We start from the raw sequence: 13,384 nt of genomic DNA on the forward strand, positions 1-13,384 counted from the left end.
TTTGTGTGATTTATTCCAATCTGACCTGTTCCAGAAGCCAGCCAGCAGAGGGCGACGGATCAGGTATTCCAGTTCCCTTCGGGCAACTCCCCACCTACCGGGCTCAGGTGAGTTACCTGTGATGACTTGCGTGACAGAAAAATTACATACACAGAGCAGTCGGAGGAGGCAGTGACCTGATACAGAGCAGACATGTTGGGGGGTCACAGGGTTGCGGTGGCCAATGCAAGCCCCATGAGAACTGAGATAGTTATCTGCCAATGGAGAGAGAGTCTTCTGAGGCAAGCCTGTGTGTCGGAGTGAGTGTGTGCATGGGCACTTGAAAAATAAATGAAATACTAATTCAAAGTATTATTATTAAAATAGATAAAAGTGTTTTGTGTTTACTCAGGTTCCCTTTGTCTAGTATTACAGTTTGTCTAAAGATCTGAAACCATTCAGTGTGTAAAATATAGAGGAAATGAGGAAGCCCACAGCTCTCTATGTGCTTCTGTTCGCCCTTCTCCAGCTGGGCTCTTGTCCTTCATTGCATTGCCCTTTTCTCTCTGCAGTCCCTTCAGAAGTGGGCAGAAGAGCAACAAGAAGGGCGAAGAGAAGAGGACAGAGCCCGGCAGCCCGGAGCCCGTCACCAGTCCAAAAACCCCAGAAAAGGCCAAAGGTCAGCAATGCCACAGCACCAGTACCAGGCCTCCCTAAAAAGACATGGCGTCCACTATAACCCCCCTGCCTCTAAGGTGCAGGCTGCAGCCTCAGAGCTGAGCTGTTTTGGACAGAGGGGGAACAGGGCTGAGTGCTCACTGTTGTTCCCCATGCAGGCCCTGCACACCATGCTTACACTGAGCTTTGCTGGCAACCCTGTTCTCTTGCCCTTTGGTCTCTCACTGCTTGTCCTAATTATAGCCCTTTTCTTTCTCTCTTCCTGCTTGTGTAATTTCTCTCTCCTTTTTCTCTCTCTTTCCCCTCGTTCTTGTTGTTTCTCCTTCTCTCTCTCTCTCTCTCTCTCTCTCCCTCTATGCCTCTGCTCCCTCTCTGTCTTTCTCTGTCTCTCTTTCTCTCTCCCTCTCTCTGCCTCTGCTCCCATTCTCTCTCCCTCTCTCCCTGTCTCTCTCACTGTCTCTCTCCCTCCCTCTCTCTCTTTCCCTCTCTCTCTCCCTCTCCCTCCTGTTGTTTTCCCTTCTTCTCTGCTGCTGTAGATGATACAGCCACCAGTCCCACCACAGAGAGGGCCATGGTGGCCAAAAAACGCTTTTCCTTACAGGGGTTCAGCAACCTCAAGAGTCAGAAAGGTAAAACTCCACCCTGTCTCTCAGGTGACAACACAGTTTTACCTGCAAGCCCCCTGTCTACCATCTCTCACTGCTGCCATGGGCACTCTGAGCTCTAGCTATATATTGCATGGATAGTCTTCTATTGTATTTGGCTTGTAACGTTGCCCTTTGAAGAGATTTAAAAGATTTATTTTTTCCTTATTAAAAATCTCAGGTGTAGTTAAGCATTGAATTACCATCAGGTGAAATTTGGCATGCTTCCCTCTGCAGAGCCAGCACTTCCTGATGTTAAAAGCCTAACATTACCCATGGCCCACCTCTCTCCACCAGGTACCTGGCTGTTAGCCTCAGACGACCTCAAAGCGTAGTATGCACACCTCAGGACTCTCCCTGTCACCTTTGACACCATAGCTCTCATAGCTCAAAGCACAAACCTTTGTATTGCTCAGCTAGAGTCATACTGTATATACATGGCTCTGTTTTTTTAGTCACGATCATTCAGTTCAGCGTCCAGCCCCATGTAGCCGGTGTAGACTACTTTTCTCAGATTTTCACATTTTACTTTTAATTTTTTATTCTGTCTGCCTTTTTACTCCCTATCTCATCTTTGTGTCTTCTTCCTCTTCCTCTTCCTCTTCTTGCAATGCTGCCAGGATCTCCTCCGAGCCCTGACCGCAAAACCAAGCGGCATGAGGTCAAGAGTGACCCAACTCCGTTTGGTTTTAGAGGTACTCTATCCCTTTAAGCCTCTTGCCTTGTCCCCGTCCGCATGTGTCGTGTTCATGGGGAATGTGAACAGGGGGGCACACGTTGAAGACGCCATTTTGTGTGTCTGAAGTCATCAAACCAGTAGCCTTCCCCTGAAGTCTGATGTTAGATGCCAGAGAACCAAGAGCTTGCTACAATGCCAAATTATGACCGTTTCCAACACTGTTGCTGCAGTGCCAAATTATGTCCGTTGCCAACACTGTTGCAGCAATGCCAAATTATGTCCGTTGCCAACGCTGTTGCTGCAATGCCAAATTGTGTCCGTTTCCAACACTGTTGCTGCAATGCCAAATTATGTCCGTTACCAACACTGTTGCTGCAATGCCAAATTATGTCCGTTTCCAACACTGTTGCTGCAATGCCAAATTATGTCAGTTTTCAACATTGACACTGCTGCTCGTGGCAGGAAACGTGTCTGTGTTTCGCATTTGTGTCCACTCCGTAAACGCACCTTGTCATGCGATGGTTATCCAGCACATCTTGCTCCTGGGTGGCATTACCTGTTACACTGCACTAATTCACAATACAGTGATGCCCCCGCCCCCCCCACAGTCCACAACCAAATTCTGCCTGTGCCAGTACTAGCTTACAGCATATTTTAAATTTTTTTAAAAATTGTTTTCATTTCTGGGTAGTCACATTAAGCTTGACATCTCTTTTGGAAGTGAGCTACATGTTTTTTGGTCTGTGGGATGAAAACTGGAGTACCCGGAGAAAATTCAAGGACAAACACAGGGAGAGAACGTGCAAACTCCACACAGAAAGGATCCGGCCAGCCGGGACTCGAATCCCTCTTGGGCTAACCACTACACCACTGTGCCACCACCATGCATGCCACCATGGGTGCCACCACCGTGCCACCACGGTGGTGTAATGGCTAGCACTGGTTAGCATTGCCTGGTGGTGTATTTTTGATTCCCTTCTTCATTCCACTGGAGTGTGATTTTTTTTTCCTGATTAAATAGGAAAACCTGATTTTCATACCTTAATTGCATTATGAGGACACAAGTAATTGGCTTTACTGCTGAACATTCTTTCCTTGATTAGCTGTCAAAGAGCAGCAGAACTGAGTTTATGAAACCCCCAAGTCTGAAAATCTGAAAAACTGCCTGTTTAATCAGGGAAAATCACAGTCCTGACAACAGGAATTCTGGTCCACCACGTGCCTGTGATCTGTGGGATGCCCCCTGGCTGCTCAGCTGGGGTACTGCACCCAGGAAATAAAGGCCTGGCCGGTTGTACACACCGTGTGCAGGTCCCCTTACCAAACTGATGGAGAATATTGATGCAGCGGTCTCTGTCAGTGGATCTCAGTTAGGAAGTGTGATTCCAATCATGGGCAAGAAAATATTTTTAAAAATTATATTACAAAAATGTTTTCGTAATTACTCATTTGACAGTAAGCTTTCTGTTGCACATTCTGGCCCCGGAGAAGATCTGCATCTCGTTAAGAATGTGGCGTGGAGCCGGTAATAAGAAGCCATGGAAACTGACCGCTGCATCTTCCTCCTCCCCCCCCCCCCTCACCCCCTGACTAACACAGGTCCTCCCATCAACCTCACCAGAGTCACATGGTTCAGTACTTCTCACCTGTTGCCGGCTAAGAAGAGAGGTAAAAAATGAATAGGGGTCAGAATCACCCGGGACCTCACAGTGTGATATTATCCCGATAATCGGGTCACGGTACGATAGTATTGCGATTCTTTGCATTTTTTTGCGATACACATTACACAGGCTCTCAGTTGAATGAAGACAAAATTTTGCTGCAGGGTTGCCATGACAGCATAGCTGCAGTTTTGAAGCAAATGGAGTAGGTGACTAGCTAGCTATCCATGATGGGAAACATACCGTGAGACCATTTCGACCCAATTTTTTATCTTAATGATAAGTTATGTGAGTTACAGAGAACCTGGCATAAGGCTGCCTTGCTGCTTGACTAGAACAAGAGGGACTAGAATGTGTGTCTGGTTGCTAGGCAGTATCTATGGTTTGGGCTATTTGCTGAAAGTAGTCAGTCGTTTCCATTGTATTGTACACTAATGTTTATTATGGTGGTGGTTGTTTTCCAGTTATTAGTCTATTAGTCTCAAAATATCAACGCTGTATCGCAGATGAAAGTATCGCAATACTATGCCGTATCAGTTTTTTTGGTAAAAACCCAGATGATAAAGGCTGTATTGTGCGAGTTTCCCTCCTGTGAGGGTTAAATTCGCACAATCCAAAAGTAGCCCTGGGTGCACACTGTACCGATGGTCCTGCTCGATTCTCAGAGAAACCCCCCCCGTCTCTCTTCCAAGTCCTCTCCGTCTAAATGTTACGTGTTTTTTGTGTTTTTTGAGTTTTAAAATGGGAGAAAGGGCTCAGTCTCCTGCCGGGACCCATGAGCTGGTCAGTCTCAGTCGGCTCTCGTCCCTGCTTTTGTATTGGCCCGCGCTGGACCTGCTGCTCAGTCTCTTGTTCCTGCATTTCTATTGGCCCGCGCTGGACCTGCTGCTCAGTCTCTTGTTCCTGCATTTCTATTGGCCCGCGCTGGACCTGCTGCTCTGTCTCTGATGCGGTTGTGGCTGGTGCTTCAGCTCCAGGAGCTCCTCAAGGCTTACACCACTGCGATAGCCTGTCCTCTTCCTCAATCACCCACTCCGCCTGTCACCCACTCCCACTCCGCTCCAGTCACCCACTCCGCCTGTCACCCACTCCCACTCTGCCCCAGTCACCCACTCCGCCTGTCACCCACTCCCACTCCGCCCCAGTCACCCTCTCCGCCTGTCACCCACTCCCACTCCGCCTGTCACCCACTCCCACTCCGCCTGTTACCCACTCCGCCCCAGTCACCCACTCCGCCTGTCACCCACTCCCACTCCGCCCCAGTCACCCACTCTGCCTTTCACCCACTCCCACTCCGCCCCAGTCACCCACTCCGCCTGTCACCCACTCCCACTTCGCCCCAGTCACCCACTGCACCTCTCACCCACTCTGCCTCAGTTCCACATCCAGGATGCGATTTGTTCCTCAATTAATCAGGAAATATATGTTTTCAGACCGTTCTGTGTTCTGTGCCACATTTGAGCCAGACAGACCTGATCCAGAAACAGCTGGATTTATTTTCTGCAGATGGCCTGATGGCCACGATCATGATGATGAGTTGGGAGCTAGCAGTTGCATCAACAGTCATATAAACCCTTCCTCAGTTATTAAAATTATAGCATTTTATTAGCATCTTATTAACCATGCCAACATTTTATCCCCAATTAATCTTGAATTGAACTGTTCATTTATAGCAGGAGACTAGCTTGCAAAGCAAGGCATATTTTTATAGCACTATAAAACCCAGTGCTTTCTTTTTTTCTGGTGGTCACACGGTACCTAAACGGCACATTTCTATGAACGCAACGTCTGTCACCAAGTGATTTATTCTTTTTGAAGGAAAAAACAAAACACCATGATGCTGAAGGCCACGGTTAAGTACCACTTGCTTGCGTCACTACGCTCCTGCTTGGGCCAGGGCTGGTGGGTGGGGCTTAAGCAAGCTGGGTTTAAGCTATCGGCCTGGACCGCAGCGTGTGATTTCACCTCTGTTTGTCCCGTCTCCATCCGGCTGTACCCAATGAGGAACAGTATTGACTAGACCCCTCCCTCTCTTTGCCCCCCCCCCCCTCCAGGCTGGGGCAAGGCCTCACTCTCCTTGGATCCATCTGAAGAGAATGATGGGTACTCCAGCTCTGAGGACCCCCTGAACTCTGACCCCGAAGATGAAGCAGGGAAGAAGCTGGTGAGCTGTTGAGTGTGGTTGCGTCTGAGATGTTGTGACATATTTCATCTTGCGGTTAGCTAACGTTAGCTACCAGCCAATGTTGCATAACAGTAATTCTGCTGTGTACGTGACAGTAAAAACTAGCTAGTTGATGTGACTTTGCGCAAGGCAAACTGAAAAAGATTTAAAATGTAACTATAACCACTGGTTTTAACTACATTCTGTTAAAGCGAAGTGAAAGGTAATGCATTTAAATTGTTCAGTTCTTTTGTCGCTTTGGCCCTCCGCCATTATCAGTTGATGTCTGGTTGCTTGGGTTGTGATCTATCGCAATGCACTGTGGGAATCTCATGCCAGCGCAGTGTCCAGTGTTTGGATGCTATAATGTTTCACCAGATGTGGCATGACTGTGCCCACTATATTCCGTCTACACTGACCGTATGCTGACCACACCCATAGTGTTGCCTACACCCATCATTATGCTGACCACACTCATAGTGTAACCCACATCCATCAGTATGCTGACCACACCCATATTGTAACCTACACTCGTCATTATGCTGACCACACCCATAGTGTAACCCACACCAATCATTATGCTGACCACACCCATAGTGTAACCCACACCAATCATTATGCTGACCACACCCATAGTGTAACCCACATCCATCAGTATGCTGACCACACCCATAGTGTAACCCACATCCATCAGTATGCTGACCACACCCATAGTGTAACCTACACCCATCATTATGCTGACCACACCCATATAGTGTTGCCCACACCCACCGTGTGCTGACCAGGTCTCCCGTGTCCCCCCCCCAGGCTCCGGGGAAGTACACGGTGGTGGCGGACTACGAGAGAGGGGGAGGCCCGCAGGAAGTGGCGGTGAAGAGCGGCGACACGGTTCAGCTGATAAAGGAAGGAGAGGACGGACAGTGGTGAGCCCCGCCCCCTGGCCTCACCCCCGGGGGAATCCGTTAAGCTGCGCTTAAACGCTAACGCTAGAAAGGCCAGAGCCGACGCCATCGGGCGTTTGGACTTTGAAATGCGAATTACGCCCAACACCACAAATGCCATACACCTCCCTCCCCCAACCCCCCACGACTTTTCCTAAATAGCTGGGCTAAAAAATAACTGGGTTGTTTAGAATTTTAAAAAAATAAACACATTAAAGAAAGCCATTTTCCTCACGAAACAACCCCTGCCAGACAATAGGTAAGAGGTGCTGATAGCCAGGTGCGACTGGGTTGCTCTCTCCTCCGGCACGCTATTCAGCAATGACGCTTTAATACGAACCGCTACAAAGTGTACTTACAACCTGGCCCCTCTGCCCTCGGAGCCCCTCGTGACCTGTGGGTTACTTCCCCAGTATCTCTGAATTCCAGGTTTGGAAGCTGAGGTCTAAACGAGGGCATGTTGACCTGGTCCTGAGTTGCTGACTGATAATAATACTCACGTGGCAAGTAGGTAGAGGTGTTGTGCCTGTCGACTGGGTTTGCTTTTCCGGCACGCTATTCAATGCGTTATGAAGTGTGTACTTACAACCTGGCCCCTCTGCCCTCGGAGCCCCTCGTGACCTGTGGGTTACTTCCCCGGTATCTCTGAATTCCGAGTTTGGAAGCTGAGGTTTAAACAAGGGCATGTTGACCTGGTCCTGAGTTGCTGACTGATGATAATACTCACGTGTGCATTGAGTTAAAGGGGATGGTGTTTGTGTTGTTGCGGGTTTTATGTTTAGGGCACCATGTTTGCGTTGTGGTTGTGTAGCTGGTTTTGTGTTTAGTGTGTTGTGGTTGTGTTGCAGGTTTGTCCGGAACCTCAAGACCAGTAAGGAGGGTTGGGTCCCAGCTGCGAATCTGCTGACTCTCATTGGGGTGTCAAAGTCCTCCGAGTCCCTCAGCAGCTCAGGTAAAAATCTCTCACTCCGTTACCCTGTCTGTCTGTACCTAACTTGCCTATACCCCACTCTGTACCTGCCTATACCCCACACTGTACCTGCCTGTACCCCACTCTGTACCTGCCTGTACTCGACTCTGTACCTGCCTGTACCCCACTCTATACCTGCCTGTACCCCACTCTGTACCTGCCTGTACCCCACTCTGTACCTGTCTGTACCCCACTCTGTACCTGCCTGTACCCCACTCTGTACCTGTCTGTACCCCACACTGTACCTGCCTGTACCCCACTCTGTACCTGCCTGTACTCGACTCTGTACCTGCCTGTACCCCACGCTGTACCTGCCTGTACCCCACTCTGTACCTGCCTGTACCCCACTCTGTACCTGCCTGTACCCCACTCTGTTATTCTGTCTGTCACATTATCTTGTCTATCTCCCTTACGTTATGACCCCTTGTCTCAATGGTGTCTCAGTGGCACTTCCTGCTTGTCCCCATTCACTGTGCCCACCTGTTTCCAGATTGATTGATTGACTGCTGTTGCTAAGCGCTCCTGGATGTGTGTGTTTTTGTCCTTCAGAGGGCAGTGGCACAGGCAACCTGAGCAGCTCGTCCAGCTGCAGCGAGACCTACGCCAGCTTCTCTGACATCAAGGCCTGAGAGGGGGGCCCCCGTCCGGCTGTGTGGCCCTCCGGCGACGTCTGCTCGTCTGCTCGTCTGCTGGTTCTTCCTGTTGGATGCCGCCTCTTCTTCTTCTCCATCCCTCTCCGCCCCATCGGATTTCAGACCCCGTGGAAGGAACTGTCTTCTCCCCTTCCTAGGAACATTAACATGTTTTAGTGTTTGGGGAGGGTGTGGGTGTTGGGGGGGTGGGGGCCGGGGTAAAGGGTGTCAGACTCCGGCCCCCTCCGTGGTGCAGTGAGACATGGGACGCACACGGGGGGCAAAATGGTACCTCCCGCCCGCCAGTAGATTGGGCTGTGTCAGCTCCAGGGCCTGGCACACTTCCTGGCCGCGTACCCACATCCTGGGTACCGCATTCTGGGTTGCCACAGCAACACTCTGCAATGCACCTTCACCTTCCTGGATATTTGCTGTAGTCAGCAGCGTTCATGTTTATTCATGCGCCCAATGCCTCTCCTGGAACCATCCGGCGTTTCTTCGTGAGGGGCGTTTGGATATAGATTTTATATGTATATAAGAGGTCGATGAATAAGAAAAGATGTTTTCCTTTATATATTTTTATTATTTTATTAGCCTTTATTTAAGCAGGTTAGTCCCACTGAGAGAGGCCTGGCCAAGAATGGCAGCAGTCCATGTGGTGTGACACGCAAAAATAAATCCCACCTGAACAGTCAAGCTAGAAGTACAGTACAACGAAAGTGCAGAGGAAAAATGAAATCTAATTATCAATTAAAACAGTTAACAGTTATCAATAGACTCTGATCCCACAGACTTTTTCAATGGCTTTAAATTCGCTGAGAGTAACTAGGGTCCTGAAGCTTAAGCTCCTTTTGCAGGCTATTCCAGGGAGAGGGTGCAGAAAACATTATCTTTCCCAACTCAGTCCGAGTTTTAGGAACAGGGATACGCTCTCTGTCCTGAGACCATTTTTGGAACATAAAGAAAGATATATAACAGGGGTGTCTGCTTAGTATGGCCTCATAGATAGAAATAAACAAACCATTGACTGAGCTGACATGTGGAAAGAGCAGGTCAGTTTACTTTGGAGTACAGTACTGATGCATTCATGTACAACTGATCACCATAATCAAGAACAGTTAAAAATGTAGCTCCGACCAGTCTTTGTCTGAGAAAAACAAGACTTGTCCCTTAAGCAAAAACATTCAACATTTTAACATTTTCACCAGATTTTGTATATGAGGCTTAGAAGAGTGGTCATCAAAAATTGAAATGTATTTTTAAGTGGAGATGGCCTCAATTATTTATTTATTTATTTTTTTTACCTTAAAAGCATTTTGATACTCAAAAGCCTTACTGGAAGGCTGTGTTTGGGACATCCCGTCCGAAGCGGTATACAGTAAAAAAAAATATAGTGGTCCCAGAACTGAACCCTGTGGGACTCCAGTATATCAGATGTGAAACTGAGTAGCCTGATTCCTCTCCATGAGGAAGTTGACAAAGCAACCTACAGCATGATCAGTCAAACCAGTGTTAATAAGTATTATCAGGATATCGTGATCCACTGTGTCAAAGGCCTTAGGCAAGTTGATAAAAAAGACAGACAGTGTTGCTTATTATCTAAAGCTTCAGTGATGTCTTTTACAACTTTCGTGGCAGCAGTAACAATGCTATGAACCCTGACAGATGTTCAGACAGTAATTTAGAAATGCTGTTTCACCTGTTCACTAACCAGGGATTCCTGAATTACAGAGATTTGAGATTAGTATGTACTTATTAAGCACTATTGGATCCCCTCCTTTTAGTAAGGAAATAATTAATTGAGTTCAGCTGTAAAATCTGCTGCAAATTTTAAGAAATTATAGTCCAAACGATCTGGACCAGTTGGTTTTCTAGGGTTCAATTGCTTTAAGGCTTTGTGAATCAACAGATGAAGGGGCAAAAAAGAAATTGTGTTCAACACCAACAGTATTGTCATCATTTACACATTCCACATCAGGAGGGCTCATTAAAACAGTTGAACATTTCAAACCTATCAGTTACAGCCATAGCACACTTGACTTATATGGGATGGTGGGTCAGTTGAGTTATCACAAGGAGATAAGGTATTAACAACTTTCCAGAATTTTTTGGGGTCATTCAAGTTTTCTGTAGTTACAGTTAAATAAAACTTTTTATCTATTGGGCTTTTTAAAATGCGCACGTAACTTTATTCTTCAGCGATACATTCATATTACTAGGATGCTTTCTTTACAGGCTGTTGAGGTTTTAGGGTAAAGCCACACACCCTCCGATGAGATTTGCCTGGAATTGTTTTTTCACCTCCCACAATCTTGCCTGTGGGCATGTTTTCTATTTTAAAAAAAAATAAAGTTCCTGAAATGTATATTGATTTTGTATATTTTGGATATCCCCACAGCAATAATTAAGGAGTCCTCCTTAACAAAACTATGTGGAATGTGGGAATAAAATTTTTTTGTCGCCAGCTATCCCAGCATGCCTTGCGGATGCAAAAAAAAAAAAACTGCTCCCATTGAAACGAATGGAGATGATTACAAAGTCGCTTCTTGTTGGAGGATGTGTGGCTTTATCTTTAGAGTTTTTTTTCCAGGAGGGCCTTGCTGGCACTGTATGTACACCTGTGCCAAGGGCTCCACCTGTGGACCATTGGGCATAATCACAAGGTGTGACTGAACCTTGTGACCAGCAGGTAGCCACAACAATTAGCCACTCCTGTTTTCGACGTTTTACGGAAAACAACAAAAACATGTGTATGATCCCAAATTCCTCTCCAGATATGATGTGTGCAGAAGATGAGTATTGTGAAAAGTTCAGAAGTATCAGATTTGCATAGGGTCTGTCTCTCTCTCTCTCTCTCTCTCTCTGTCTTTCTCACTCTGCTTATTGTGAATTTGCAGTTGAGATGAGCAGGTTTTTCTTGTGTGAGTCAGAAACTGCTATATAATTTAAATTTTTTATAGTTCTTACCTATTACCTCATATTTTGTTTCAGTAAATGTTTACAGTATAGCACATAAAGCTGATATTCCAGGTAATCATGGATCATTGTCTTAAATTCCTCTTAGAAATTTTGTCGAAACTTGATATAGATTTCTCCGTGTTGTATTTTGGCATTTGGATACAAAATGTTATTTTGTCATGGTTGTATATTTGATCCACTGATCGTTCATATTTAAACAATTTACCTTGTGGTCTTTCATAAAACTGGAAAATTAAAAGTACTTAAATGACAAGAATAGGCTTGCCATATTCCCATTATAATTAAATGTTTCTCTCTTAATTTATGATTTTGTGAATCAGGGCAGGCCCTTTCATTGTGCAGATCACAAGCTTGAGCCCAGGAAATCATGTGATCTTCACCAGCTTTGGCCAGTTCAGTTTTTTTATTTTTTTAAAGTTTGCACAATGGTGTGGGACACATTTCGGTCTGTCCCAGTGGGGTGCAGTGGGTTCATCTTGGCCAGGGTTCCGCAGGTTAATGCTTGCATGTCCAGGCCCCCCCCCACAGGTTATAGCGTATTTGTCATTAATGGGGAAACACACCTGGAGTAGCTCCCCTGTTCCTGTGTCTGTTTCAACAGCTGAGCTGCTTGCATGGGTGATGATTCCTATTGTGATAAGAGAGAGAAGGAAACATATTAAAGTTTATATTTGTGGATGTCAATGATAGAAGTGTGTGTAAATACGGTGTACAGTGATTGTCGCTTATGCATCCGATACATTTATGTTTTTTTTTTTCCTATTCAGCTCATCTGTTTACAGATGAACTGTGAATGTTATAATTATTGGACTTGTCAGCTGACCCGTCATCATCACCACTATTGGCTAGTCCCAGTGTATTGTAGGATTTTGTCTGATACAGAGTTCAGTATCTCCTTGAACACTTTTTTTTTTGTTTCAGTCAACGTACTGAAAAAAAGATTTATTGTTTTTTTTTTTTTTTTTTTGCTGTGAAGAAGTATTATATGAAATATACTTTTTCCTTTTGATTTGCACTCCCAAGTCGATATGACACTGATGTGACTGTGGCACTTTATGCAGCACATTGCCGCACGTTCTATGGTAACTGAATTATGAATAATAAATTATAATTATATATATATATATATATATATATATATATATATGTATGTATACTGTATATATATGGACTGTATATCCTGAACTGTATGGAGAGTGAAAATAAGCAAGTTGAATAAATTCCACTGAAATTTACAAAGTTTGTGTATCATTTCCAAACAGTGTCATTGCTTGTTGTGTAAATATTGTGCAAATAGTGACTGCATTGTCCATGAATTTTAAGCTACTAGTACGCCACTGGGTGTAGATATAGGTGGGTACGCAGAAGGGGTATACATCTCAACCATTGTGTAGAGATTAAATTGTCCCCACCCATAATTTCCATAATTTCTTTCAGTCCTTAACATCATTTGTGCCGTCATTTTATCTGCACCACAAAATGGCGGTCTCCATTTCCCCATCCCCTCTATCGTTGTCTCTCCCACCCTCATGCATGCTCAAAAAAAAAAAAAAAACCCCAAAAAAAACAATTTGATTGGCTTTGTATTTGAGCCAAGCTTTTTCTAACCTTTTCTCAGATAAATGGGGTGAGATCTATAAAACTTACTGCAGTACCTCCCTAAAGGGTACTTCATTTTGGTTACTGCGTAATTTTGGCGTTAAGTGGCATATAATTGGCTGTGTGCTTGGACCCCCTGTAACGATGCTTGTGGCTATATGTTATTTAGGGTTTGCAGGTGCCAAACCAGCCATTGCATCAAAAGAAGATAAAAGCGCAATACACACAATATATATAATATATAATATATATATATATATAGTATATATATATATATACACACATATATATATATATATATATATATATATAATTTTATAAGAGTCAAAGTGTATATACAAGGTAGCTAGCTACCCTTGTAAAGAATGTCTATTTTATTTAACTAGGCAGATCAATTAAGAACAAATTCGTATTTACATGGCGTGACGGTAGTTTAATGTAAAGCCACAGTTGATAAT

The 13,384-nt window shown here is 45.3% G+C and overlaps 1 protein-coding gene across 10 annotated transcripts in view; it reads left to right on the forward strand.

The window, feature by feature from the left end:
• mcf2la (mcf.2 cell line derived transforming sequence-like a) overlaps positions 1–8,973 on the forward strand; it is a 56,319-nt gene extending 47,346 nt beyond the window's left edge. For 4 of the 10 annotated variants that reach the window (XM_064309910.1, XM_064309908.1, XM_064309916.1 and 1 more), the window contains exons 25-34: positions 35–107; positions 552–658; positions 1,194–1,286; positions 1,539–1,598; positions 1,922–1,996; positions 3,580–3,648; positions 5,696–5,805; positions 6,613–6,728; positions 7,595–7,698; positions 8,266–8,973. In XM_064309910.1, the coding sequence (XP_064165980.1) occupies positions 35–107; positions 552–658; positions 1,194–1,286; positions 1,539–1,598; positions 1,922–1,996; positions 3,580–3,648; positions 5,696–5,805; positions 6,613–6,728; positions 7,595–7,698; positions 8,266–8,345 (887 nt within the window). In that variant the 3' untranslated portion in view covers positions 8,346–8,973. The remainder of the gene's footprint in view (positions 1–34; positions 108–551; positions 659–1,193; positions 1,287–1,538; positions 1,599–1,921; positions 1,997–3,579; positions 3,649–5,695; positions 5,806–6,612; positions 6,729–7,594; positions 7,699–8,265) is intronic. The other 6 variants (XM_064309909.1, XM_064309913.1, XM_064309912.1 and 3 more) reach the window with 6 other exon arrangements.
• The last annotated feature ends 4,411 nt before the right edge of the window (positions 8,974–13,384 follow it).

The sequence above is a fragment of the Anguilla rostrata genome, chromosome 15 (assembly GCF_018555375.3).
Source record: "Anguilla rostrata isolate EN2019 chromosome 15, ASM1855537v3, whole genome shotgun sequence".
Taxonomy (NCBI): Eukaryota; Metazoa; Chordata; class Actinopteri; order Anguilliformes; family Anguillidae; genus Anguilla; species Anguilla rostrata.